General features: G+C 36.5%; 1 protein-coding gene across 1 annotated transcript; it reads right to left on the bottom strand.

Moving 5' to 3' along the window:
• Positions 1–276: 276 nt before the first annotated feature.
• Positions 277–27,693, bottom strand: LOC124629465 (dynein beta chain, ciliary). Its single transcript, XM_047162851.1, has 66 exons — positions 27,381–27,693; positions 27,033–27,190; positions 26,618–26,840; positions 26,231–26,383; positions 25,858–26,069; positions 24,348–24,863; positions 24,127–24,237; positions 23,866–24,020; positions 23,418–23,607; positions 23,072–23,333; positions 22,838–22,986; positions 22,540–22,751; positions 22,168–22,453; positions 21,801–22,088; positions 21,588–21,723; positions 21,294–21,475; positions 21,047–21,205; positions 20,759–20,932; positions 20,532–20,677; positions 20,329–20,455; positions 19,895–19,924; positions 19,269–19,514; positions 18,967–19,191; positions 18,659–18,885; positions 18,427–18,568; positions 17,927–18,339; positions 17,247–17,382; positions 16,933–17,067; positions 16,362–16,492; positions 15,921–16,254; positions 15,126–15,838; positions 14,745–15,046; positions 14,515–14,669; positions 14,297–14,433; positions 13,754–14,220; positions 13,556–13,671; positions 13,313–13,474; positions 12,869–13,068; positions 12,271–12,427; positions 11,930–12,118; positions 11,460–11,699; positions 11,006–11,196; positions 10,750–10,919; positions 10,337–10,599; positions 9,964–10,084; positions 9,705–9,880; positions 9,447–9,616; positions 9,164–9,302; positions 8,873–9,037; positions 8,467–8,660; positions 8,001–8,370; positions 7,779–7,919; positions 7,531–7,701; positions 7,199–7,435; positions 7,016–7,095; positions 6,658–6,934; positions 6,210–6,401; positions 5,778–5,949; positions 5,380–5,555; positions 4,401–4,643; positions 3,882–4,064; positions 3,748–3,807; positions 3,510–3,623; positions 3,148–3,290; positions 1,711–1,858; positions 277–685 (listed from the first exon to the last, which is right to left on the bottom strand). Exons 1-66 carry the CDS (start codon positions 27,691–27,693, stop codon positions 524–526), a joined length of 13,467 nt encoding a protein of 4,488 aa, XP_047018807.1. The 3' UTR covers positions 277–523.
• Between the last annotated feature and the right edge of the window lie 110 nt (positions 27,694–27,803).

The raw sequence follows: 27,803 nt of genomic DNA on the forward strand, positions 1-27,803 counted from the left end.
GTGTCGCCGCCGGCATTTTTTTTATCTTCCTCATTATGACTCATGGTTATGAATAAAGTTCGCATATTTTTTTGTGGTAGTGTTTAGAATTTAGGCGCGAGTAAAGGTCAGGTTAGTTTGGGATATGATTTAAGATTTGGGTAAATGAGTCAGCTTAGAAGACTTTTTCGTGAATTAATTTGTTAATCAAGGAGGGTTTTTAGTTCAACTTTTTCTTGTTTTTCTATGACAAATAGAAGGAGATGATATACTAATATTTAGAAATGAAAAACAATAAAAACATGAAATAAAATTTATTTTCATCACTTTTTAACTATAAACATTTACATAGATGCCCAGTAACTAAAATTCTATAAAATCTGCATAAACGAACAGAAACGTGAACCCGTATCCCAACACGATTTAATCGCAATTTCCAAAAGATATACATAAGTGCTAATACAATAATCAAAAGTAAGCCGTGCACAAAATAATACTTATATCTTCAAAATAATATTTAAAATTACTGAAACACAAAAAAAAATTAAATCTGTAACAACAAAGCAACGCCCGCTAGTGTCCACTTGGCTGGCTTATCCTTGGTCTTCAAGTTGAACGTCCACACGTATGTCGGTCCTCTAGTACGCGTCTTGTATACTGGACACTCGTACATGTTGCGGAGATCTTGCTTGTCTTGGGTTATAGCCTGAAATGAAATTAATCAGCCGTTTTAAAACTCTCGTAGAAAAAGATTCTTGAAGATTTCAACATAAACTAAAGTTAGACCCTATTACAGAAAGGCATCCAAATCTAGATGTGAATTTTGGTCTTCTGTATTTTTTTTTTATTTAATTTACACTCATCATCATTAGCCTTTTGCCTTTTGTATACACTGCAGGGCTCAGGTATCTTCTCATAATGGGAAGGAATGAGAGTTAATCACCACGGCTAGTCAAGACGGTTTGACAATGTTAGACTGGAAAGTCCAGGCTGCCTCAAAATGTATTTTTCATCCCACCATCTCATAAGAGTAGTTTTACCCTTTGATATCTGAGAGCAAAAACCGTTTTTATCCTCTAGAGCGGCAAAGTGATTTGAATTTAGAACATCGTGTGCAATACTCCATTTGTGACAATCGTGATAAGACTTTTCCAACAAATACATATTAAACGAATAAAATACTGCTTAAAATAATTATTCAATTAAATAAGTAATTTTTATTATTGTTTTTACATCGATTTTTAACCTCGTTTAATTTTTAAACTGAGTTTTCAAATAAATGAACTTTAATAGGTACTTCTTTTTAATTTGATACTCATATGTGCGCGCCATTTTGTTTTTTTGCATTTAGTAATTTCCTCGATGAAGTGGGATGAAAAGTTACGTGTTGCACTCGAGTGCAAAGATTTTGCACCTTGTGCTCTTTTGATTCCCTCGCTATCGCTCAGGATTCTAATTATTGAAATTCGCTTGCTCGGTCATCAAAATTGAGCCCGCGGTTAAAAAGCAACTTTGCACTCTTGTATAACAAATAACAATTTTTTTCTCCTTTACTCAGTCACCAAGATACACCTATTTAGAAAGTACAAATAACTAAAAAAAGTGATAAAGTTACGGTTACAACCCGCACCACAATCGTACTTGAGAGGCAGTTGCTTTAACCACCAAGTCACCACGACTTCGAACTTATGATGAATCTGTCGAAGTCGAACCTTGTCAAATTGCACTCACCCTAACATTAATCACAGGCATAGGTGGGAACAGATCTTTAAGCTTAGAGTCCATAATGATGCCGGCTTGCTGGTCCCACCTCGCGCCTTCCATCAGCAGACCATGGACGAATGCGCCGTCCCGTGGTGCGGTCCGCGTGTCGGCGATCCTAGAGAGTAATGTGGGGTTAGAATAGAATACAAATGTTGATGATTGGAGAGTGATGGCATTCTGGTCTTTAGATTCATATACTCCTGAAAAAGGAAAATATGAATCATTACAGAAGATACAAAATGAATATATTAATATGAACCTGTATCATTTATGAAGTTGTTATGAACCAAAAGACCAGAAGAATTGATGATGAAGGTGAAGTTTATTTACACAGACTTTGTACCGTTTTACATATCTCAGTTAATAGCAGAATGTACAATGCAAATAACCATTTACTGGCAATGCTAAGAAAGTTAGGACAAATAAGCTTAGATATAGCAGAGGAAGATAACCTAAGAAGAAGTAAACTATATCTAGAAGAAAACTTACGCAGACTGTATTTACATCATTAATAACTAAAACGGCTTACGGGATGATGCAGTACAATTTTCACACAATTAAGACGAAATTGTACTGTTTAGCTAGCATTTACAAGAACATTATTTAATTGTAGTATTCTATTTTAAAGTTGATACAGCTTTATGTAACCTTAAACGCTTTAAACACTACAAGCAAAGCACAACCTGGAAATAGGCAGAATATACAAAATATCTCGTTTAGGTATATACATTTTGGTAATTTTATTTTTCTACCATAAAATCTACCAAAAGCAACAAAGATCCAGTTGTTATATAAATTAATCCGTCTTACAACGTCGTGTGCTGCTTTTAAATCATAGCGTGTGACTTTGTATGATATTTCAGCCAATTTTTTTGTATACCTAAAGCTAAAATGGCGCTTTAGGCCAATTTGCTTGAATACTTAGAATTCCATGTTTAAATGTAGCGTCGTTACTCACCAGTACCTATGAAAAGTACAAAAATGATAAAGAAACATTGACAATATCACGCAACAGTTACAGACACGTAGACGTGATTATAAACTACGAATAGCACATAAATATCTAGCCCTGTTGTGTAAATACGACACAACTTTGTTTATGTCTATATCTGATAGTCCCAAATCCATCTTAATTGCATCGAAATCCTGATTCACGTGATCTTCAATCGTTTAAAAAAAATCCTACATATTATTCTACATTATCTGGATGTGATGTTCGCATGCCATTGATATTTTTTATTATAAAAATATCTCAATTGATGATCAGTTTTGCAAATCTCTTAGCTTTTTTCACTTGCAGACATTACCTTTCATGACCTTTACACTTGCATTTATACTTCCCTGATCTACAGTTTGCTCTTTTAAGGGCAACACATTTTATGAATCACTTATACTCACGTGAACTCTTCCTTCATCTTCTTAGTGACGTCACACTGCAGACACATCTTGTCCAGCGGCAGTTCGTACCTCCTCGCCGTGCTCTGCATGATGGCTGTCAGTAGACTTTGAGGGTTGAAGAAACCGCCCAGCCATACTGATGCTGGCAACTAAATCATATAAAGAAATCATAGTACACCTGATATGTAAAAATATTGTTTAAATTATGAAATGGACATTTAAAAGCCTTAGTCAAGATTAGTATCCAAAAAGACCATCTATTGGCAAAGAAACCACGATACCTCTACTAAATGGTTAAAAATATTTTAGCCATACCGGCGAAATAATAATTCTAATTATACGAAGATAAGTATTGAATTGATTCTTACGACAAAATCAGTAGCCCAAGTTTCAAGTTCTCGTAACCTCAGTGTAAGGTCCACAAACCAAGCTGAGAGACCAAGCAGCGATGGATATGCTCGACTTGACCAAATTGCTGGAACCTGTAAAATTAAAGGGCTGTTAAGTATCTAAGGAAAAAAGATTAGCTATGAATAGTAGTAAATATAGTTATAAGAATGAAAGTATGATTATTTAACATTATAACTCAAAGGAAAAAAAACTTACTTGATCCAAAAACAAAGCATTTTCCAAATCTTCCATATCTGATGTGATTGTCAGTTCACCCTAAAATGAATCAACTATCATTATTATCCATTCCATTCCCATTTAAAAAGTTCTAAAACTATTATTTTTGTTACCTTGAGACCTAAATCCAGTTCCCTTAGAGACCTCTTCATCTCTCCAGTGAGATAGTTCATCCGCTCACACTCTTGGAACGCCACAATGACGTAGGGAGTCCTCTCTTCTACTTTGCCCATGATTTCAGTCATGTTGAATTCTTCTGGTAGCTTCTCTATTATTTCATCTAGCATTTGCTTTACCTGTTGAAGACCCATAGCATCTACGTCAATTTTTTGCATTTTATTGTTTTATTAGGTAGGCATGATTTTGTCGATTAAACTATAAGAACATATAGACACAGATTGACTGGGTGAATGGAATAAAACTATGAGGAAAAGCCATCAGATTATAACGTGATTTTAAGGGAAAACCTAGTTATTTTTATTTATTATATGTACTTTTTATATATGCAAAAAAATAGAATATAGAATAAATCACCACTACACCTGTCAACCTACTAGACGACTTTATAATTTTATATTTTTTTCGATTTCAGACCTACAAATGCAACAAAAATATAACACAATTCTACAAACCTTCTCCTCCCTAGTAACGGTCGCCGCTCCAGAAGCCTGAGCATCTCTCGGCTGCATCTCAAATATAGTCCTAAACAGATTCTCAGAAGTTGTAGTAAGGAAACCGATCTCGGCGTTGGGATGCAAGCCATAGAGGTAGGGAGACTCGGCTGGCATAGCGTCTTCTATGTACTGGTGGTAGCCTACGTAGTCTGTATTGGGGGGAGCTGGGAACCCCGGGGCTAGTTGGAGTTCACCGTCTACCTGGATAATGGAAAGGAAAGTGTGATTACGAATATGGTGAGATGAAGTTACGTGTGATCATAAAAAATATTCTTTATTACACACACCCATAGATCTAGAGTGAATCGTTACGTTCTGAATTCTCTAAACATTCACGAATATTGTACATATACCCAGGGCATGCCGTGAAAATATAATGGAATATTTTAAAAATAATCAAAAGATTCCGACGGATTGAGAACCTCCTCCTTTTTTGAAGTCTGTAAAAATTATATCACGAACTATAAATAAGACTTTGAAGGGCTTTCCTTGAAAGGCATCCTTTTCAACCACAATAATAATTTCTTTCCTCCGAGCCTTTTCCCAAACTATGTTGGGGTCGGCTTCCAGTCTAACCGGATTTAGCTGAGTACCAGTGCTTTACAAGAAGCGACTGCCTATCTGACCTCCTCAACCCAGTTACCCGGGCAACCCGATACCCCTTGGTTAGACTGGAGTCAGACTTACCGGCTTCTGACTACCCGTAACGACTGCCAAGGATGTTCAATAACAGCACAGGACCTACAGTTTAACGTGCCATCCGAAACACGGTCATTGGTGTCTAAGATATCCTTAGAAAGTACATACAAACTTAGAAAAGTTGCATTGGTACTTGCCTGACCTGGAATTGAACCCGCGCCCTCATACTCGAGAGGTTGGTTCTTTGCCCACTAGGCCACCACGACCTCAACCACAATAATAATTATGTATAACTTACTAAGTCAGGCTGCATCAACTCTTCCAAGTATGCATTGCAAAGCCTACGATCCCAATCATCAGTAATATGTCCACCGTACATGATTTCTCCAAATAAGTAACGGAGATCTTCCCATGGCACTCTTGCATTCGCTTCCAAGTAGTTGTATAAGACGAACACGCTTATTGTCAGATCACCTAAAATGGCAAAAGATTACAAATAAAGGAAAGCATAGGAGCCAAATTAATAGGACTCACTAATGGATATGTAGTTAACAGTAAAAAAGTATGGCTGCAAAACGTACCTTATTTCAACGTCATAATCTGATTCTTTTAGACAAGTGTGCAACAGACGTTTAAAAGTTTTTGTAGTAAGCCCGTAAGTAATTAAATCTTGTTCAAAATTCTACGGATACTCACCAACATTAAAAGGATAGATCTTGTTCCATCCCTGAGGACCAAACTTGCGTCTTTCAGCAACGACAGCATGAAAGTAGCACAGAGCGAACAAAATCGCTTTAAATTCAGCTTCCTTACCACACATTTCTAGCGTTTCTTGATTGAAGTTGTCTAATGCTTTGTGGATGTTAGCCTGTTAACACAATACACTTACATCATCATTTATTTAAAATAGCAGCATAAATAGGTACTCTACGAGAATTCTTTATCATGACTTGTATTTTCTCTCCCTATTGCTTTGATTACAGAAGGTAATTAAAAAAATGGTTGACCTCTCCTTCCTCATACCATGTCTCTAATAAACACTGATTAACTGGTTCCAAATGGATTCTTATCACTAATTTTACTTAAAAAAACAGTGACAAGACTGAATTTCTACTGGTTCAAGATTACCTGCATCCCAGTAGGTGGTTCGTTAGTGATCTTGATACTAGACTCCAGAATGCCCTGCGGTATGATGTGTGCTGCAGGCGTAGCGGCCGGTTCAGCCGACATAAACAGACGGAAGTTGTCATGGCAACCATTTGCAAAGCTCTCCATCTTCTTTTCGAGGTTCGGTAGCCATTTCTTTACTAAATGAATGTTCTGAAAGAGATAAATCGGACTTCTGCTTAAGAGAATTTCTTGAAGAAGAAGAAGAAGTATTGAGTTTGAAAACACCCAGTACTGATGATTTTGTGTTTTCATTTTTGTCTAAAATTGGGCATAATACATTACACATGCGAATAATTATACATGAATATTCTTCGCCAAATTGCAAACAATATCTTTTACCAAAAAAGCGTAATGCAAAATAGACTTATGTATTTCAGCCATAAATGTATAATTTCAGGCACAATACCTGTAAAACCACCCAATGTCCCTTCTGCAGGCCTTCATCCATCGCCTGTTCAGCGACAATCTCCTGCCCCTGACCTAGCGACACATTATGGAAGTTGCCATTATCTGCCGTGTAACCCATGATCTTGCCTAAAGCTTCCACGTCTTTCAGCGGGTTCACTCCAGGGGATAGGATGAAGAATATTGGCGTAGTCGGACTGGTCTCTTCGAATGATTTGCTGAATTCCACTGTTCGGTTTTCCACGTATTTCGCGCCCATCTTTTCTTCAATGTATGCCCTGTATAATAATAAAGAAGTAATGTTTTCATCTGAGGTTTGTTAGAAGAATAAAATAAACAGGTATTTTGTTAGTACTTACGCCACAGCATATGTCATCCTATCTGGTCTTAGAGCTCTTAACATGCATAGTCTTTGAAGAGCTGGCTTGTTTTTCCATTCCTGCAAATAAATTACTATTTATCAAAACCATTTACATTAGGTACCTTTCTGGATTGGGTACTGCAGATGAACTAAATTTTACGATTTGAAATCAAAGGTGTACCTGGGGGAATTTCTCTCGTTCAGGACATTCAACTTCAACAATCTTCTTCCACCTCTTAGGCGATGTTTCAATATCTCTGTCCAAATTCCTGAACTCTTCCTTACCGGCCAAAGAGCAAATACCTCCCCAACTCTGGTTAGATAGGAAATCCACTGGACTAGTTACGTGGGGTTTTATGGGAAAACGAAGGAAGAAATCCAGTTCCACTGATGATACCTCTTCGCTCATAAGAAGCACCTAAAAGAATAAGTGAAAAATTACATTCTATTACATTTTTCTTTACAAGAATCGAGAAAATTGAAAAAGTTGCCTTAAATAGAGTCGATTCTTACCTGGAATGTCATTTGAGATGCAAAAATAAGTTTGTCGCACTCAAACAGACCCCTCGAGGTGTACTGGTAAACGGAAAAGCTAATACAATCAATTAGGTTTTTGATTCTTTGGCCAAGTTCGTCAGCTGGCTCTGCACGAGATATCGCTTTTTGGAATACCACACTGAAGGCCTGAAGCGATACAAAGATTGTAAAATTCATCTTTAAAATACAAATTTGCACTTGGAAGAAATCTGTATGATAGATACCTTGAGAGAAAATTGGTAGATAGGATTAATGGTGTTGAGGTCATTCAAAATGAAGTACAGCAAGGATGCTCTCGCTGAAGCTGGTCTATAGAATTCACGAGCTACATCAATCTCCTTTGACGTAATTTTAGCTTCGGCCACCTGAAATCAAAACACGATATGGAATAAAGTTCTTCCGTTACACATACCTATGTACTTTTTAAATTGCGGTAGGTATCTTACTTTTTTCTCAATATCAGCAGCAGTTTTCTTTGTAGTTTCCAAATTCTCGACTAAAGCGGTATCACCGAGAATATCATCACCAGCAGATGACAATCGAGAAAGCAAATCATCTTCTAGCGACTTCAACTGAATTTTGAACTGATTCTGCTGTTTTGTCAACTCTGCTTTCAAGTCTTCTAGATCCGGTCTTTCTGCTTTAACTACTTCAGCTAGGAGCTGGTCTTCTAGACCATCGCGAGTTACCGTGAAGTTGACTAAAGTTGTTTGAGCTTGCATCTCAGGCTTATAATGAGGGTTGGCTAATTTTGTATGTAGGATCAGCCTGAAGTTTGGACTGTACTCTACTTCTTTGTCACCTATCTTTATTGCTCTGTGAAGAGAAGCAAGGTAAGAGTTTTAATATTAAATCGTCAACCTAAAACTTCGTTTACATAATTGGTAAATGCATCTATAGGTGAAATCATACCTTCCTTTCTTGATTAGTGTCCTTCCCAGCAAGGGATCCAACACAGGATCGACTGTCTCACCAATGTTTTCAAATAGAACTGTTTCTCCTTTTATTATAGCTTTTTCTATGGTGTCCAAATAGCCGCGCTGTCCTAATCGAATGACTCGTAGTTTTTCGCCATATTTTTGCTTGATCCATTTTACTCCTTGTAACTAAGAATTGTTGATATCAATTAAAAAATAAAAAGAATCTTCTATTCAAATTTTTGAAGGTAAATATAAAACGCTCGCCCTTCACCACTTCCTATATGTTTTTGCAGGGAAGAAGTGGTGGAAAATCCTCCCCAGCAACACAATTCTGTATGTAAAAACTACTGAACTACTAAAGTTATACCAGTAGCTAAGGTATCTAAGTAAAGAATTACCTGAGGATCAATCATAAGCGGCCAACGATCAGAATTAGACAAAATAGTGGCATTCTCAGTACTCATGCGGTCTGAAGGCAAACCTTCGTTTTGCCACATTGCTATCGTCGTGTCATCTGTAAGCATCGTTAGTGGATCCAAACCTTCCGTTATTGGTATAGGCGGCTAAAATAAAAGTAAAATGATCATTATTAATTAGGTTATGGTTATTAAAAGAAGCTGTCAAGTTTGTTTCCAAAGGATTGCTAAAATATGTTTCAATAATTCTAATCTAGATCCATAAATGGTTACCTCTAAGGTCTTCAAGAAAACAAGCCAGTTTTTATGCATCAAATCCAGTCTAAATTGTTTGGTGAAACATCCCACGTAAGATATGAAAGCACAAACAAGTAGTACATCTCCCGGTAATGTGGTTCCTTGTTGCATTAGGCTGAAAATAAAAAGAGCAATTTAAAAGTGTTTCAAAGGAAAAAAAATATTAATTTCAAATGCTGCAAGTCTTGGGCATGCTACCGGTCGATGAGAATATTTTTAGACGCTTTTTAGTCCATTTCTATGTAAAGTTACAATTTACCTTGAAACAGCTTCAGCCCATCTAACATTCTCACTAGCAAGCCCATTGACTAGCCTATTAGCAAGTTGTATAGTTGCATTCGTTGCATCGGCTTCCTTTTGACACTTCATCTTTTCTGAAGTGGCCTTTTCAAAATCTGCCGTCAATGTCGCCAATTTTTCTTCTAGAGCCTATAAGCGACAATTTGTTTTTTATTGAAAATATTTTTGTTTGAAAGATCAAGAACAAGATATTAAGTATGTTGTCTTAAATACTTACAGCAACTTTGCATTTGATAGATCTCAATTTTTCAGTAGCGGCTGCCAATTCAGCATTAGCAGCTGCCAAAGCTTTTCTTTTGGGCTCAACATCGCAGAATACTTCGTAGAACTTAATGATGTTAATAACCCAGGCACAGAGACCAGCAGCTGCAGCCGATTTTGATCTTACGAACTCTAGATATAGAACACAATTTTGATTATTCAATCATTGAATGAATGCCATTTCAAGTAGATAAAGGTTCTTAATTCAAACTTGCCTGGTTCAAATTCGGAATCCTTCAAATAAGGTTGAATGGCTTTAATGACGTCAGGATGAATGTTTTCTTTGTCATAATGAATCAGGCACTCAAGAAACACGTCCACTTTTGCCATTACGACCTGTAAAGACATAATTTTTAGTCACCACACACAGCTACAGACATAACGACCTATACGCTGTAGGTTAGCAGCGGCGAGAGAGTGTCAGACTTTTACTGACTTAAAATCCATTGTGTTCCTTCGCAGGCCTTTTATGTGCCAGGGCCGCGGTAACTCTTTCGGACAATCCCGCAGAACAACCTTTCCTCTCTTTAACATTGAACATAAAAGTTGATATAAAAACAAGCAGGACTTCAAAATATGCATATCTACCTTAGCAGCTTTCCAGCTCCTATCCTTAGGAATCTTGCCACCAGGAGCAAGTAACACCATCACAGCGGCCGTCACATTGGTCACAGCACCGGGAGGCGAACCAAAAGACTTCAGTTCAGTAAGGTTAGCTTTGTTCAGCGTGTTCAAAGCTTCTTGGGCAGCTACGAGCGCTGGTTCGGCTTTTATCAAATCTTCTTCGCAATCTTTTTGTTTCTTAGATACTTCTTCGGCTATTACTGCTACTTTCTCTTCCTCCTCGTCGGCTAAAAGATGGATTATAAAAAAAATGTATAGGCTGATATTTAGGTCATTTTAGTATCACCATATTTTTCTTAAAAAAAAAGTTAAGTCTTTATTTTTATTATTTATTTTACTAGGTATCATAAATTCGATGAGGAAAAGGTATATTTTACCTAGTGCTTTCTCGCTCTGTACTTTAGCAGTCTCAACGCCAACCATCTCAATCAATTTATCAGCTGCCTCATTCTTTTGGTGTAGCTCAACTTCTTGTACTGCTAACTTTTCCTTCAGTGCATCGACTTGGCATGATGTGCTGGCTAGCTTTTCGAGACCATTTTCGAGCCTGTAAGTTCACATAAAATCAAAATTATCGTCATTGACTTTCCTAAAATTGTTATAATTTTAAACTAGTTTTAATAAGTGACTTACCTAACAATTTTAGCGCGAAGTTCATCAGTTTTATTATTAACCAGCTTCGCATACAAACTGATCTGTTCTAAGTAACTCTTAGGCGTAGTATAGTTGTAACGTCTCTCATTGGCTAGGTATGCTTTGGACATCGTGTTCACGGAGGTGTGGACGTACGCCATAAATCTAGATATTGAGTCTCTGAGAGCGATCTGAAAATAGATGAAAGTAATAAATTAAGACGACTAAATAACTACGCAGTGTCACATAGTGAAGCGTTTTAATCAAAAATTACCGCATTTTGTTACAAATAAATACCGCGCGGAATAAAAGGAACAAAAAAATCTATACTCCTTGAAACGATTAAGTGGATGTATCCTTATATTTCAAACAGGAATTTTAGATTTCAATCAATAAATATTTAGTTGATATGCAAAATAAATTGTGTAATAAATATAAATTGTGCAATATTCACCGGCAGATTATCAAGCTCCTCTAAGAATCTCATGGCCACAGACACCAAAGCTTCTTGAGGCCACTCGTGGAACCAGTTGATAGACGTACAGTTGATGAGCGCGGGGAACTTTCTAGATCTTACTCGAAGAGTTGAGCCGACGGGAGAGAAGCAGAGAACCACTTTGAGCTGTTTACGAACTCTGTCTATGAAGAACTTCCAACAAGTTTCCCTTGTGTCTGGTAGGCCTGCACCTTTCACCTAAGGTAAAAAAATTTAAAGCTATTAATGAGCGTGTGCAAAATTTTTTCCTATTCGAAGACCGGGAAGTGGGTCAAATTAAGATTCCAAGATGTTCTTACATACTTCCATAGTAACAAGTGTAGCCAATATAAGTGAGTTAGTAAAAATAATTGTACACTTATTAAATTGTTGTTTTATATAAGAACGAGGAAATCTCATCTACAGCAAAGTAAGTTTTTAATATTTACCTCATTCCTCACTCCAGCAATAATGTTTTCCATTTCATCATCAGGGAACAAGTCAGCAACTTCACCAGATGCCAACAAATCGTTGATGAGCACCAAGAACTGTTCATTTGCTACTTGAGCGTCCGTCATCAGGAACATAATGCCGACATTCTTCAGGCCAGTCTTGATATACAATTGAGATAGTTCATTCTAGAAGAGAGGAATCAGTTTTTTATGTCAATCCAGTTTTTAGGTTCTAGTTTTGGCGCCCATCATGAACATTAATGAAAAATCTTGTCCCACGTTGGGCGCCAGAATTTTCATTTCAACTAAACCAAACATAATTATATAATGAAAAATACCTTAAGATCAGAAACTCCATATCCCTTTTTGAGTTGTATCTGTAAGACTTCTAAGCTCGATATGAAAGCAGCCAGTCGTGACAGCGACTGTTTGCCTGAACCTCCTACTCCCACGAGCAAAGCGCTACCTCTTGGGCTCTCCAGGATACGAGAGATTCTAAAAACAAATGTATGTTGTATAATTTTAGATATTAGGTATACCCTGGTGTGCCTTTACAGTAAACGGACAAATGGATCTAGTAGTAGTAGTAAGTATTGTATAAATATGATCAAAAAATTTACATAAAAGTGGAAGCACTCACAGGCAACATTTTTGTGTCATCATAACACGAATTAATCCGCAGGAAACAGCTAGTGTGAAAATTCATGCATCTAGTTTGAATTTTCGAAAGAGCTTTCATAGGCCTACTTCGACTAAAAAAACTTCTTCCCAGCAAAAACACATGGGAAGTGGTGAGGGGCGGGCGTTTTGGGGGCTGTCTTTTGTTAATTTAACCTTCAAAAAGTGCTGATTTTAGCCAACTTTGAATAAATGACTTTTTATCTTTATATCTGACTTTAACTTTGACTTTAACGTGGAACTTTAAACAAAACCTACCTGCAAATATGCATCATAGCATCTTCGAACAGCACCAAGTTCATGGCAGCGATGAGATCGTTGTAACTCGCCATGGCTTCCGTGAGGAGTTTGTTCAGCTGTTCCCAGTTCATGATGGGCATGTACTTCGGCTCGCCTATCCCGCCCGCAAAGTGGCAGTAGATGTTTGGACGCTCGAATACTACACCTTCGTCGATATCCTAGAGATAAAAAATATATTTTGTAGTCATAAAACCAAAATCCAAATATATCACGGAGTATATAATGGAGTACATAGTTATTCCTTATGTAAACCTACACCTATCTCTCACCGGGTAAAAATAGCCGCACTTCAGGCTTTTGCCGAAACAGATACACAATTTTTATAAGTTTTTATTACTGTACAAACATCATGTGGATTCTGTGGAGTCTAAATTAAAAAAAAAATGGATTCTCGTTATTTACCTCAAAATTCTTCTTACAGATATCAACTTGGGCTTTAAGGAAAGCATCAATATCTTTCTCTTCAGTTAGTTTGTCTCCGTACACACGGCTTGTCTCATGCATCCATAGACGCAGCATATCAGATGTGGTCTCTATACATTCATTGCTACTGAACAAGAAACCCTGAAAAAATATTCAAAACTTATTTTCACAAGTACTCTTCCAATATTATTTTTTATGTATCTGAATATGGTTTAAGGTTACCTGGAATATATTGGACAAATCCCTCAAATTGAATATGTAATGGAATTTGATTGCTGTTGGTAGGAATACTTGAGACACTTTGTTATGAAGAGTTATAGTTGCTTGTACCACATTTGCTGAAAATAACATCAACATTAAGTATAAGACAAAAGTGTCATACATCAGTAGAAATACAAAAGAAAGTGAAAAACAACTCACATGATATTTTAACAAGCTGTGGATTTATTCTCAACTCTGGATTGATTAGATGCTGGCTCAGGATCGAATGATAGATATTATTCAACGCCTCATTATTAGGAAAGCTTATAGCAAACACACAGAAATGTCTCTGTAACCTCGGGTTTATGGTAAAACTGCCTGAAGTCGGATTCATACAGGACACATATTGGGTGTTGTGAATGTCTTTTAGAGATAATTTGGTACGATCATACCAATGGCCATAGTCCATATGCTGACGAATGATTGTGTGGGGTTGTACGGTCCCGTAAGCATCTACTTCAGGCATATTCATGTCGTCAATGAAGTATATCAAAGTTTTGTTCCCAGGTGGGCCGTAGTTTCGGCCGGCTTTCTTCTCTAAGGGTTTTTCAAGGATCTTTTGTAACATCTCTGATGAAGTGTAAAAGTTGAATGGGACGGATTGGATGGCGTATGCTTCTGGTAACCTGAAAAACAAAATGAAGTAGATAAACAAAATATACAAACATTCTGCTAGCACAACAATCTGGAAATGAAACTCACCCTTGTAATTTTTCATTGACCAGAACTGTTTTGCCCGAACCAGCACTGCCTACTAACATCACTGGATGCTTGTTCTTCATTAGCAAATCAAGGAAGAATCTGACTCTTATGGTTTCTGCTGTCGGTACTAGCACAGCCTAAAACATATTTTTATGTAATAACTAAGAATTAATGATAAATTAAGTACATTTAAACGTAAAGGCTTTCAGGAGTTTTACCTGCAAAGGTACATCACTGTCCAATTCAAACTTTGGTATCTTCTCAGTCCATGGAGTAAACTTTTTAGTGTCGTGATCTATGTAGTAATCAAACACAGTCCCGCCAGGAGGGAATTTGATATTCTTGAATTCGTTGTTCCACCATTTTGAAAATTCTGAAACATTATATCATATCAAGAAGGCTTCATTTATACCCAAAGAAAGATGAGTTGACTTAAAATCTTACTTACCAATCCTATAATCAACACTACCCTCGTGAAACATAGCGGACCCAAAAGCCCAAACACAAGCGAACACAAAGAATATATCATGCCACTCCTTCGGACATTCTGCAGGTGTATTCTCAGGTACAAACAGACAGTTTAATAGATGACATAGCATTTGAACATGAGCCATGTCTACAATTGGAGTGATCTTTTTGAAGCGAGTTCTGACTGTTTCTAGACAGGATGGAATGTACTTGTCAAATAGAACAACTAGGTTAGACTTTTCTGCTGGTATCTTCCTTGTTTCTACCCAGCTTGTAACGTACCTAAAAATTACAAAACCATGTCATACTAAACCTAGAATTGAGTGCGTAAGTAGGATCCATTTAAAGTGATTCTACTTACGGATTCCATCCTAAATCTTGAGCATTTATATATAAAATACCAGCCCTAGACACAGTAGCTGGAGTGGCAGTACGTAAGTTTGAAATCTCAAACATCAGCCTCATTACAGGAGTCAAAGCAATACGTTCATTACTAGCCAACGTCAAAATCTTGTTATCATCCATCACAGTGTTCAAGGATTCAATCCACATCGGATCTATGTCACCGTCAAGTACTATCCATTTTGGATTATCTCCGGCCAGATTAGCTTGATCTCTCATTATTACTGAGAGCAAACCATCTTTCCATTCTCTTGTAGCTGGATTAATAATACCAAAGAGTTCATCATTAGTAACAGCTTTGGGATTCAAATCATTAAAAATAGGCTTCTTCTTCAGATTCTGGTAAGTTTTAAAAAGCGTTTTCCATACTTGAGTCTTCCCTGTGCCTGCATTACCAACGATAAAGACAGAATGTCGAACTTCAAGCAATTCTTCCAATTGTACTACTTTTAAAATGAAATTGTCTTCAGGTTGTAAAGACAGATCCATAGCAGCTTGTTTGACAGTTCTTTCGAATTCCAGATCACGTTTTCTTGGTACTTCTAGAGCTGGGAACAAGTCACCGATAAGCCCCATGAATACTGGCATGTCGTCTGTTACTATTTTTGGTATGTTGAAATCTCGAAGAGTTCTCATGAGTACTTCTTCTTCTGGTCTACCTGGATCGCCTCTCTGTGAATAACCAAAATCAAAGTTTGTACAACGTAGGGAATTTAATCAAAATCATATGGTTCTGGGAAATTGTATAACTTACCTTCAAAGACCCGGCAACCACTAATACAGATTTAATAGCTCTCAATCCCCAATCATAATGATCCTGTTTCGATAACAACTCCTTACACAAAGTATACAGCGTAATAAACTTCCTAGCCAATATTTTAGCTTCTTGAAACCCTTCAGCGACCAACATGATCTCACAAATCAGTTCGAAGTCTGGTACAACCATAGCACATGGCCGGAATAAAGCTTTCAGATTCTCAGGTAGTTCCGTACGACCGGCGTAACCAGGGTTCATGGTGATGAAAATACCAACTGATGGGGTTAGGGATATTATTTCTCCCATGAAATTGAATTTTTCCTTCTTGTCCCTGAAGAGAAAAGGGAGATTAAAATTATGTTCTGGCTCTAGCTAAATATAGATGAAATAATCAATACAGTTTATTTAAAGTTTCAGGTATTTAGTATGTTAATATACCTGATGGCATCTTGTACAGACTTCACTTGGACAGCAACGACAGACAACACCTCAACTGAGATTCGGTTGAACTCATCAAAACATCCCCAAGCTCCAGTTTGTGCCAGCCCTTTGTAAATGTTGCCGCAAGACTGCACACAAAAATAGTCTTTATAGTAACAACAGAAAGCTCTAAAATAGGTAATAAAGAATTTAAAATAACCGGTTTCGACGCAAGTATTATGAAGTAATCAGAACCTGTTCAGTCAGTTTAGGACAAAAACAGTAAATCAAAGAGTCGTTTTGGTATAGTCCTTTCAAATATGTCTCAAGAATTTGAGTCACACAAACAGCTGGGACGGTGAACTTAAAAGGAATTGCGTTCTCATTTAAGCTTGTCATCGCTAACCAATCCTATTGAATTAGCGAAAGCGGCTTTAAGATCTCTGTTCTATGTTGCCGTGCCTTACGGGGTCCATAATGTACCAAAATAATATTATGTAACACCTTCGTGAAACTTATGGAGTGCAATAAAATATTGAATTGAATTGAATCTAATTACAGTTTTTCCTTTTACGTTTCTTTTTGTTACCTGATAATCCATTTGCTCCGAACAGTTGAAGACATACACCATTATACCCAAAGCTCTTCCCAAGTCTTTAGTGGTCTCAGTTTTGCCAGTACCGGCTGGTCCCGCCGGACCTCCACCCATGATCAAGTGAAGGGACTGGAAACATTATATCAGTAAAAAACATATACATTACATAAATAATAAGAGCATTATATGTTTTTCATATTATATGCATTGGTTTCAGTATGTTATGCATTCAATTAATGGTCCTTTTCACTATGAGGTCATGATAAAATCTTTAAACTTCGGAAATAATAATATTATTTTCAACTCACCTGTGTCAGTGTAATGTAGCAGCGATCAGTCAATGGTGTGATGACAAGCCTCGGAGTATTACCCAAGTATTCGTAACTATATGTGAACTGAGCATCGCAGATATTCGCAAAACAATGATATTCTTTTTCACCCCATCTTAAAACCAATAAGATAGTTATATGAAATATTCTTGTCTTTCATCCTAATGTTCATGGTAAGGGCATGAATCATTTAAACCTGGGACGTGTTTGTCCGATTGCGTGATACTCAGGATGCAAGGAAAAGTAGGACCACGAAAATATCCAGCATTAGGTAAATATAACATTTTTGTTGGTAACGTGCAAACATGAAAAAGCCAATCCTTGTGCTTAATTGGCATTAAACGAACATTAACGTATGATTTGATGAATCGTAGTGATTAACGCTGCATAGTTTTCACTTGGTAGCGTTTCGTTGTTAAACTATATGTACGTTTACATAAGAAAATTGTTTAGATTACACGATTATCGGTCGTTAGGTTTTATTTTACTATAAAATGATGTACCAGATTCTTCTAAAAGGGAAATGTTGTAGACAGGGCTCAAGTTATGTTATAGAAATATGATTGATGAAATTAAGAATGAAATCAACTCTAATGACTTGAAATTTGTAAGGACTAAAACAAAACATGGTGACCTTAACAAGCCCTTAATCAACATACCTGTGCCGGAGCTGAGACTGCCACTGAAATGCCGAACCAGCCTCAACCTTCCCCTGAATCATTTTACTCACAACATCTCGTGAATGGACATCAATAGTACATATTGTCATAATCTTCTGCCTATCTTGCTTCGTCAACTCTCCTATCAATAGCGAAATCAACGTACTGAGCTGTGATAGCTGCTTTTTATAATAATCTTTCAAAGCATTGTCATATCCCTCTTCAAGTCTGGCAAATGCCATATTCACTTCAGTCGTCCACCAGATTTGGGACCCACAGAGTGAGACTTGGGCCATGAAATCGAAGAGCCATTGCTCTCTGGGCTTTTCCTCGTAAGAAACTATTGCTTCTCCGAAATAATGTCGGATGGCTGATCTCATCATGTCCTGGAGTCTGTTTAGCCAGATTTCAACCTGAAAAATATAAATATTTAAAATACGTTTTTGTCCACGTATCCTTTTATGGAAGTTCCCCATTTTGTTAGGAATAATAATACTTACAGCCCCAGTACAATCACAAGTTCCATGGAATGGTACTATTTCTCCATCCTTAGCTATCATCCCAGATGCTATCTTTTCGCCTGGCTTTTGATCATCAATAAATTTCAGCTTTGCAATCGAATCAAACAGTTTCGTTAAATGCCTGAAAATATTCACATTATTCACACAATATACATACCTAATGATTATGAAAATCTAAAAAAAATTAAATGGTCTTAATAATTTTATCTACCTGATAACTAAATCAGCTTGATTCCCGTTTGATAGAATATCCAACAAATCTGCGGAGGACACAAAATAGAACCTTGGGAACGCCAATCGTTTTGTTTCCAAGTACTCTGCTAAAGCCTTTTCACAAATTATAAGATCCTTTTGAATATTGTCCAAATGCTCAACTAAGCCTTCTTTGTTAGTACCTTTTACTACATTTGGAGTTTTCGCCATTTCTGTTGATAATATCTGAAAATCGAATTAAACATTATTTATATCCAAGGCTTACCTAAATATTATCACAATATTTGGTTCATAAAAATAGCTTACTTTGAATTCGGCATCAATCTTATCAAACCTAGCTGAGTCTTCAGGCAGCTGTTTTCTAATATCCTCTGAGCTCATAAAGATACTCTCCAAGTGCGTCCAGGTCCTTTGCACTTCAAACCATACAGTGATCACTTGGTCCGCTATGGATAACTTTTGCTGCCACCCTGATACTTCTTCCAGGAAATATGCTATGAATTTTGATGTTATCAAGTTTTGGAGTTGCACCTACAAATATATGAAAAATATTCAAATTTTCCGAAGTTATAACGAACGTCAAATAATATTATATTTGTTTTATCTACCTGATTCTCTTCTAGTGTTTCAATCAGCTCTTCGCTAGCTCTTAGCAGCGTACATTGTGTTCGTGAATGGACTTCTTGTTCGAACTCCAAATGACTCCACGTAGTGTGCAGATCTTTCAGAACTTTCTCCATAGACATTTCTTTCACAGCTTTGTCTACAATATTCTTCACTTCTTCCTCACATTCGTGCAGGTTCAAGGCGAGTAAATCAGCCAGCGTCGTGTTAAGATCCATTACGATTCTCACCTGTATTATTAATACATTTTATAGAAAATCGAATGGTACTATGAATACTATCATGATTGATAATTTTTCATTTTATGTCTACAGATTTTAATTTATTTTAATGTCAATATACATGCTATTAGTTAAACTCGTGTTAATACTTACGTAAGTGTGAATATTTCGAAGAACAAGAATTAAATATTCAATTTATGTGTTATACAAATACATACCAACATAGATATGACCTAATGCCATGCTAACCATAAGCACTGTGTAAAATATTTGAAAGGTGAAGATTTTTGAGAAAACAAAATTAATTCTAATTAACAGTACGAAGTACTGAACACTGTACACGCTAAATTCTATATACACTATACACACCGCGGCATTGTCATACTTACAGTGAGTTCACGTGGTAATGCTGCTAAGCTCTGTGAATCACAAACATATTTACATTCGCATAACAATTCATTCAATGCTATCATAACATTGACATTGTATGATACAAATTCAGGCAATCGTAAACTGTACAGTTAGTGAACACTTCATCCAAAGCAAATGCATGCCGCATTCAAGTGAAGAGTTACCATCGCCATTATATTCAAACAAATTTTTCAATAAAACAGATTTGCAAGATAAAATTAAAGTCTAGGATAATGGAATGGTAGCTCTAAACGACCATGCAAAATGCATAATTCAAAATTTCAAACCCATCAGCAGTTTCACAATCCTGATCTCGAAGGTGCTAACACAACATTCATGTTATATTTACATTTTAGTCTGTTTAGTTATTTACAATCAAATTAATTATTTGCTCTTATGTCACAAAGTTCACCTTAGTTGTACTCATCAGTTGGTCCCAATGTCTTTCTCTGATTGCTGGGTTCTGTAGCTCACCTACTGCTCTTAGTGATGTTAGCATATTCTTTACTGTTGCTTCTAATGTTATGTATGTGTCCCAACTATAATAAAAATCATCTATATTATTAACATCCTTATCCTACTTTTGTAATGCTATCTATAATATTATGATCTCACCTTCTCATTTCCTTGTCAAGCAATCTGATTTCTTTGGCGAACTTTTTACATTCAATGTCCATGTTCTCAACATCGATTTTACGCCAAGGTGTGGTTTTCCAATCCTCTATGCTAGTTCTTACTATGTATACGTAATCCCAAAGTTGCTGTAATTACACAAGTTATTATTTAAAAGCATGTACAGAATAAGGAATATGCAACAAAGATAACTTGGAGACTTAAAATACCTTCAGCATTCTTAATTCCTTCCTACATTGCTTCAGCAACTTGAATTCAGGTACGTTCACTTCAAATAGTGACCCAGACTCCTGTATCCCCCTCATCTCTTCTTCCAAGAACAAAAGTTCATGGTCTACTCTGGACATTACTTCGTAAGGATCTTCACAGTCATATTTGAAGAACTGCAAAGTAATTCATATACTCGTAAAATTTTCGATATCTGCAGGATTTAAATTCTTTGCGTTTACTACTAGGATGACTAAAATTTCTTAAACAAATGGTAGTTAATAACATACCTCATATCTCTTAAAAACTTCCCTATAGTAAGTGACATGACTATCGAATGTGGAAATCTTTTTCCTAATACCCGACACTTCTGCTGCCTGTAGCGGTGCTACTTGCTGCTTTACTGTTAACGCCAATTTCTTTGTCGCTTGCCATTGTTCGGGAAGTTCCTACAAAAGTATTATTATGTATCCATCTAGTACATCGTTCGATTTTGACACCATAAATTCCGGAGATACTAATTAATTACATGTTTACCTGAAGCAATACATTGACTTCTTCAGGTATATCCATATCATAGAATTTAAGGAGCTCGATAGTTTCAGTCAACGGCTGGAACATATCGTCTGTTGTGACTGTGCGGTCTTTCACGTGCATGAGGTATCCCATTATTCTGACTAGAGCTTCATAATCTCCTTCTGGTACCGGTTGAAGTAGGCCTAAAAGTAAACAAGATTTTTCAATTCATGTATATTTTTTAGAAGTTTACCCATTCATTATTTCCTATTTTTTATTACACGAACCGAAGGCTTCTATAAATATAACTATTACCTTCATCGGCATCTCGTATGAAGTTGCCCAGATCACTGAGACTGCAAGTTACTTTGTTGACAAGATGCTCTTTGTACATGTTGCCCCATTTCCTCACAGTGTTGAGCAAAGCCTGTCTGAATGGTCTAATGTCCACCTGATGATACAAGTCAGAGATTATTACATTAATATCCAATTATATTATAATTATTTTAATTGTGTTGACTGACTTACCTGAAACCAGTTGTTAAAGATTTTATACGGCTGCATATCTTCTATCTCCATAAATAAATTTTCGTAGTGATCAATCTGCTCTCTAAAACCTTCCATTTTAGGCTCACAAGGAACAGGACCCTCTCCTTCGACTCTGTCCTTTTCGTCTAAAGCTAGTTTGTCCACTTCATCAGGTGTTAGTATTCTACCATAAGTAAGGAATATTTCCATCACTGCATCTCTTTCTTCAAGCCACAAGTACGAATAGTTCTCGAATGTTTTGCAAAATTCATTTGCATCTTCAATTACCTAGGGATTAATTCAAAAATTAGTGTTTTATTTTCCTTAACACATTTTTAAAGAATGAATCACAAAAATATCCGTTTACCTTCTCAATTCCATTCAGTATTTCTTCCTTCATCTCAATAACATCTTCACTACCAATAATTTCCTTTTCATACGTTGGATCTTTCTGTTTATCAATCCTTTCAATTAACGTAGCCATATTCAATACATCATCAATAAGACCTTTGATCAATGCTGTAAATCCCTTTTCATCGCTTGGATCTAAGCTTGGAACGAAAACCATGTCTGGGTCCCAGAGTTCCAGTTGGGCTTCGAATAAAGGAGCTAATTTGTTTTTTGGATTCATATGTTCTGATATGTAGCCCAAACTGAAAAAAAGTGTTGATAAAAAATGCTTTTTTCTGGATAGTTGAATGAATAAACTGAATCTATGTATGATATGTAAATGTTATACCTGCATGCAATAGTCTTAAATAGTGCTTCTTCTAACAGTGCATCGATGAAAGCTACATAATTCATCCAGATTTCGCTATTCTGATTGTCTTGCATGTTAAACAGTTGCATGTTTTCATTCAACAACTCATTGATTCGATTAGCCGTCGCCACTATATCGCTGTAACGTTTTGCTTTCTTATCTGGTCGATCTTCTAAATTCATTAAAGTATCCTATAACAGATAATTTGTGACGTATGTATATGTACGCTTTATATGCTCGTACACTAGTTAAGTTTTCTATAAAACAATTATTTTACCTTCTTGCCTTCCTTTCTTTCAAACAACGGTTGCACTGACCAATCCTTCATAGTTTCTTTAATTTCCACCAAATTGTCTTGTATCTTCGACATTCTTTCGAATAGATTACCGACTAATCTATGTAGTTCTTGCAAATAATTCCATAGGTCTGAAGACATAATAAATAAAATTAAGTTCAAAGTTCAAGGTAATTAGTTGTTCTTGTTTGGCTTATAATATGCAGTACTAATTACCTTGGGAATTCCAGTTAAGTTTATTCTGAGCCATCTCAATCCTTTGATCAATTGCTTTTATCTCATCCTCTACTAAATCGAACTCCACTTTCTGACTGTTCTTTCTAATCTGATTATACCAGTCAATTGTTATGCCCAAGTTGATCCTGTACTGTCGATACGTCTCCTGTTTCTCGAATATAGCTAACCCTTCGGCTGGTAAGCTGTCTTTGTACTCTTCGTTTGAACGTAAATGATGAACTTCTTTCAGGACATCTAACAGCTATAAAATATTGAACATTTTGTTTCAGAGTTTGTTCCATCATTGTTGAAATAATATATAATAATAAATATTAATGACACAAACCAATGGATGAAAATTCAAAATCAAATCAGATCCTTGACGTGCCAATATCATATTGTTTGTCGTGTCTTCAATAATTTTGGGGACAGTTAAAGTCCAGTCGTTGAAATATTTTCTCTTGAATTCATTGATCCTTTCAATCAATTCTTCGTGTCTTATGAAGATTTTCTTCGCTTCATCCGTACCCTTTATCCTGATGATTAATATTTTTAATGAAATCACCATATATTATAACATAAGCAATAAAAAGCAATGTGTGCACTTGATATTTAAAAGGTGTCCAAAGTAATTACCATAGGAGTTAAAATGTGAAGTGTGAAAAATGATTGAGACCAAAACTACAAAATCCAGAAACATGAAACCTTAGAGTATGGGAATAATTGTTAAGAATATGGATGAATGTAAGCCAGATAATCAGCTTTCGCAATTTGCCCCACCCAGGCTGACTTACGGGTGCGGCAAATTGCGAAAGCTAGCTATAGGCTTGGTTATCCTCGCAGCTAGCGTAGTCATGAACAGGAGGCCGCCGGCGACGGGAGGCAGGTACTCGTCCACCTCCATCATACCGTACTTCTCCAGTCGGTTACTCTGTTCAGTGAATAGTTCCTGAAAGATAGGCTTAGCTGCACCTAACTTCAACCACATTTACTACACAAATACATAAGTAGAAGAATCTTAAAGTTCTGAAAATTTGAGGAAAATAGGAACTTACTTCGCAAGTATTAATTTCTTCTTCAAGCATAACAATGATCTCAACATACTTCGCAGTGAACTCCTTGCTGATCAAAGGTCGATCCAAGACCGAACCCACAACATCAATCAACTGAAATCGATAAATGTTAGTACAGATTATTGATACTCATGCGATTACTCGATTAACTGTATAGCTCAGTTTACATTGTATAATCTAATACAGACATGCGATCATCTTACCTTGAAAATAGACTCTAATGTCGTACAATTATCAAACGATTCAACCAAGACGGTTGAAAGTTTGAGATCTAAATCAATTATGTTCTCTTGGAAGTCTTTGAAATCAACGTTAAATGTGTCGTCATCTGGATCTAGTACGTCATAAGATTTTGATGCAAAGCCAGTAAAGTATGCGTCAAATTCTGCTGATATTTGTCTTATTTCACCACCAAGGACTCTTCCCTTCATTCCACCAATCTCTATCTTCTCTAGCTTTTGAAATTCTAAAACTGTTTTGAAGAACCATTGTATGGTATTGAGCCGGTCTAAGAACCTATTAAGCCTTTCGAAAACAACGTTAGGATGGAAGGTCCAAGGAATCACTCGTCTGTCCACGAAATATTTTGCCAGATTTTCTTTGAAATATTCGAAGGTAGTTTTAAACTTCTTGAGTATGTCTATCGTGACTTGTATCCGTAGAGTTGCTTCGTCTATGTCGCTATGGAATAGCGTGCTTGGGTCGAGACATTTTTTGGCCTGAAATAACGAATGTAAGCTTTCTTACATAGGTGCCCACATTGATCAGATTCTTCTATAGAAATTCTGCTTTATTCCCATTATCCGTGGCATTTCGTACTATCGTGATACTAAGATCATTGTAAGTTCGTAAATCATGAATTTATTAACTGAACTTGTTGTTTGTGAACGTCCATAATTAATATTCCATAACTTTTATTATGAAACAACAGAAGTTTATAGTTAAACATGATATCGCTAACTGGTACCGAATTATTTAGTACTTAGTAGTTTGGGCTATGAATTTAGTTCGACATTATTTCGATACGTTGAGCTAATATATAGTAACCACGTTCTTACATTTAAATATTGAGCAAGTTTTGCCACTCCTTAAGGTACCTATAGGCAGGTTTACATATGACTTCAATTATTCATGTATGTTAAACTTTATTGCTAATCTTAATTGGATGACTACTACGCATTGCAAATTGCTTTCTAAGCGATTCAATCAAAATTCTACTAGATACTTCTATGCTTTCCATATCTAGGCAATAATTAGCTGTGGCAGTAGGCCTTTTGATATGTGTTCGCATGTGAACAAACACACCTGGAATCTTGTCAGTCAGTGGAATGAATGATTGGCAGAACACTAACTCACATCGCAGACCTGTACACGACTAACGAGATATGTGCTTTTATAATTGGTCTAAATCTTTTTGTGACGATTAATTCTGCAATCGTTTATTTGTGTTTTTTTAAGTTTCTTTTAATTATGTAGGTACGAGATAACTTTTTGGTCCCTAGATATTTTTAGATGATTAGAATAGTTTCTAGAATATTATCTCCGGTTATGGTTCCCGAGATAGGCGACATTATTCCATTTTGTTATCTTTGTCATGGAGTGGCTGATTGAAAAATCATAATTTAAGTTGTAGTACCTAACGTTTTTTGCGTAATAACTAGAAAACCTGCCATCGCTGTGTAGATACATAAAAATATTAAAATTGGTAATTACCTGATAAATCAGCAGATTAGCTATTTGCTTCAGCAGCACTATCAGCTTGGAGGAATTGCAATAGTACTTAGAATCTCTCCAGATCATGCAGATGACATGGAATAAGGGTCTGAACAATGGCTGACATTCCGTGAAGTCAATTTCTTCTAGACCTTGGAAATGTTTCTCTAATGTGTGCAGATAGAGATCGATTTCTCGAGCTTCAGCCAGTGCTACAAGAAAATCTTTTTTGTTAATCATGTTTTGCGACATAGGCCGAGATACTAAGGTACCTTTACCCTGTACTCTAGCCTTTTGGTATAATTTCTAAATATAGGCCCTGATTTTAGTGGCTTACAGGAAAATTGAAATAGGTAATTCTGTTCTTGCGTACCTGACACAATGTTCTTGAATAACCTGCTGAAGCAAGGGTAGTAGGCTGATGTAGTTTTCTCCAATATAACAGCCATACATCGCACTCTCTCCGTACGCAACTGATCGTATATGTAGTTCAGATTGCTTAGTCGTGATCTCCAAAATGCCAATTCTAGAAGGAAGAATATTTTTAACCTTCTGAGAGAAAACTTCACTTAGCACTCTCTCGTGTTTTGCCAATAGTTGACCTTGTTTTAGAAAGATATACGAGCTCATTGAATATTTGGAAATATTATTGTCAATAGAATGTAGGTTTTGTGTTTCTTATTTTACACTAGCTGTCTGAATAATCAGACCTACTTAAGTGGAAATTGTATAACAAAATGGAAAAATAAAGTTCTCTAACCGACACTAGGCGAAGGATTCTGTCCATTATCAAAAGCCTGTCCGGAGTCCTCCATCATGACGTCATTGATCTGCTGCGCCCACTTGATGACCACGCCTTCTATCGCACTCTTCAAATATAGGTCCACCTCCTTTCCTCGAAGCAGTTCCTTCTCTGCTTCATGAACTAGTTCTACTCCTACCGGCATCGGTAGGACTGTTTGGCCGTTTACTTTGCCTTTTACCTAAGCAAGAGTAAATTGATATCAAATCAAACAGTTAGGTATGTTCCAGCGTAAAAAAGATCTCTTAATTTTCTCTGAATATTTTATTTAAAGTCCTATCGAATCTACAACGCGATCAATCCTAATTACGAATAGGTCTACATTGTTCTAGCGCCTAAAGTAATAACACTAATATATTTATCGGAGTCTCACCTCATACACAGTACTCTTGAGATTGTGGATTTGTTTGAGAATATCTTGTGATACAACCAACGGCCAGCCTTCATGGTTCAGTGGATTGGATAGCAGAGGAACAAACACTTCATCCACTAACGCTGCTAGTTCATCTATTAGTCTTGGAGCTAGATCACCTATTGGAAACAAACATTGCAACTATGAAAAATATTTCACACAAATGCGAAGGTACGCTTTATAAATCTTAAGATCTATATTTTCTAAAAAGTACCTAATATTTTGGTAACTTTTATGAGCTTAGACTACCTAGTTCATACTCTGCCTGCTTCTAGATAACTCCAGCAGCTAATGTTAAAGACGACTCACCAAATATTACCATAGACGCGCAATCTTTTTTCGGTATAGGTTCAGGCTTCTTCTTCACATAGTAAACGGCTTTATTCTTCAGATAACAAGGGAATGATATGACCGGTACCAACTGCAGCGCATTTGTCAGGACCACCACCAAAAGCATGGGGAAGGGTTTGTCCACAAAGTCTTTTAATGTAGACCTGTGTTCTTCTAAACCCAACACCCTCATCCATTTCTCCGGCTTTAGTTTTAAAGATTTGACTGCGTAAGACCCTATGAAGTCGAAACGAGGGTCCTGATTGGACGAGGATGCAGCCGGTTGGTCCATGTTTGGTATCAAAATTTCTTTTGAGTCAAGTCATTTTGAGTGGTTGTTTCTTGTACGCCGGTTGGATCGTCTGTGACAAAGGACTGCGAAAGGCAGAGCTAGGCAAATGG

The sequence above is a fragment of the Helicoverpa zea genome, chromosome 1 (assembly GCF_022581195.2).
Source record: "Helicoverpa zea isolate HzStark_Cry1AcR chromosome 1, ilHelZeax1.1, whole genome shotgun sequence".
NCBI classification, from domain to species: Eukaryota; Metazoa; Arthropoda; class Insecta; order Lepidoptera; family Noctuidae; genus Helicoverpa; species Helicoverpa zea.

Bases quoted from the DNA above. Each gene is read 5' to 3' on its own strand.
- LOC124629465 (XM_047162851.1), bottom strand. From the start codon at position 27,693: ATGGACCAACCGGCTGCATCCTCGTCCAATCAGGACCCTCGTTTCGAC. The intron at 24,021-24,126 runs GTAAGTTCCTAT...CCTATCTTTCAG, and splicing joins AAGAAATTAATACTTGCGAA to GAACTATTCACTGAACAGAG. The intron at 7,096-7,198 runs GTACACCTTTGA...ATTTATTTGCAG, and splicing joins AACGAGAGAAATTCCCCCAG to GAATGGAAAAACAAGCCAGC.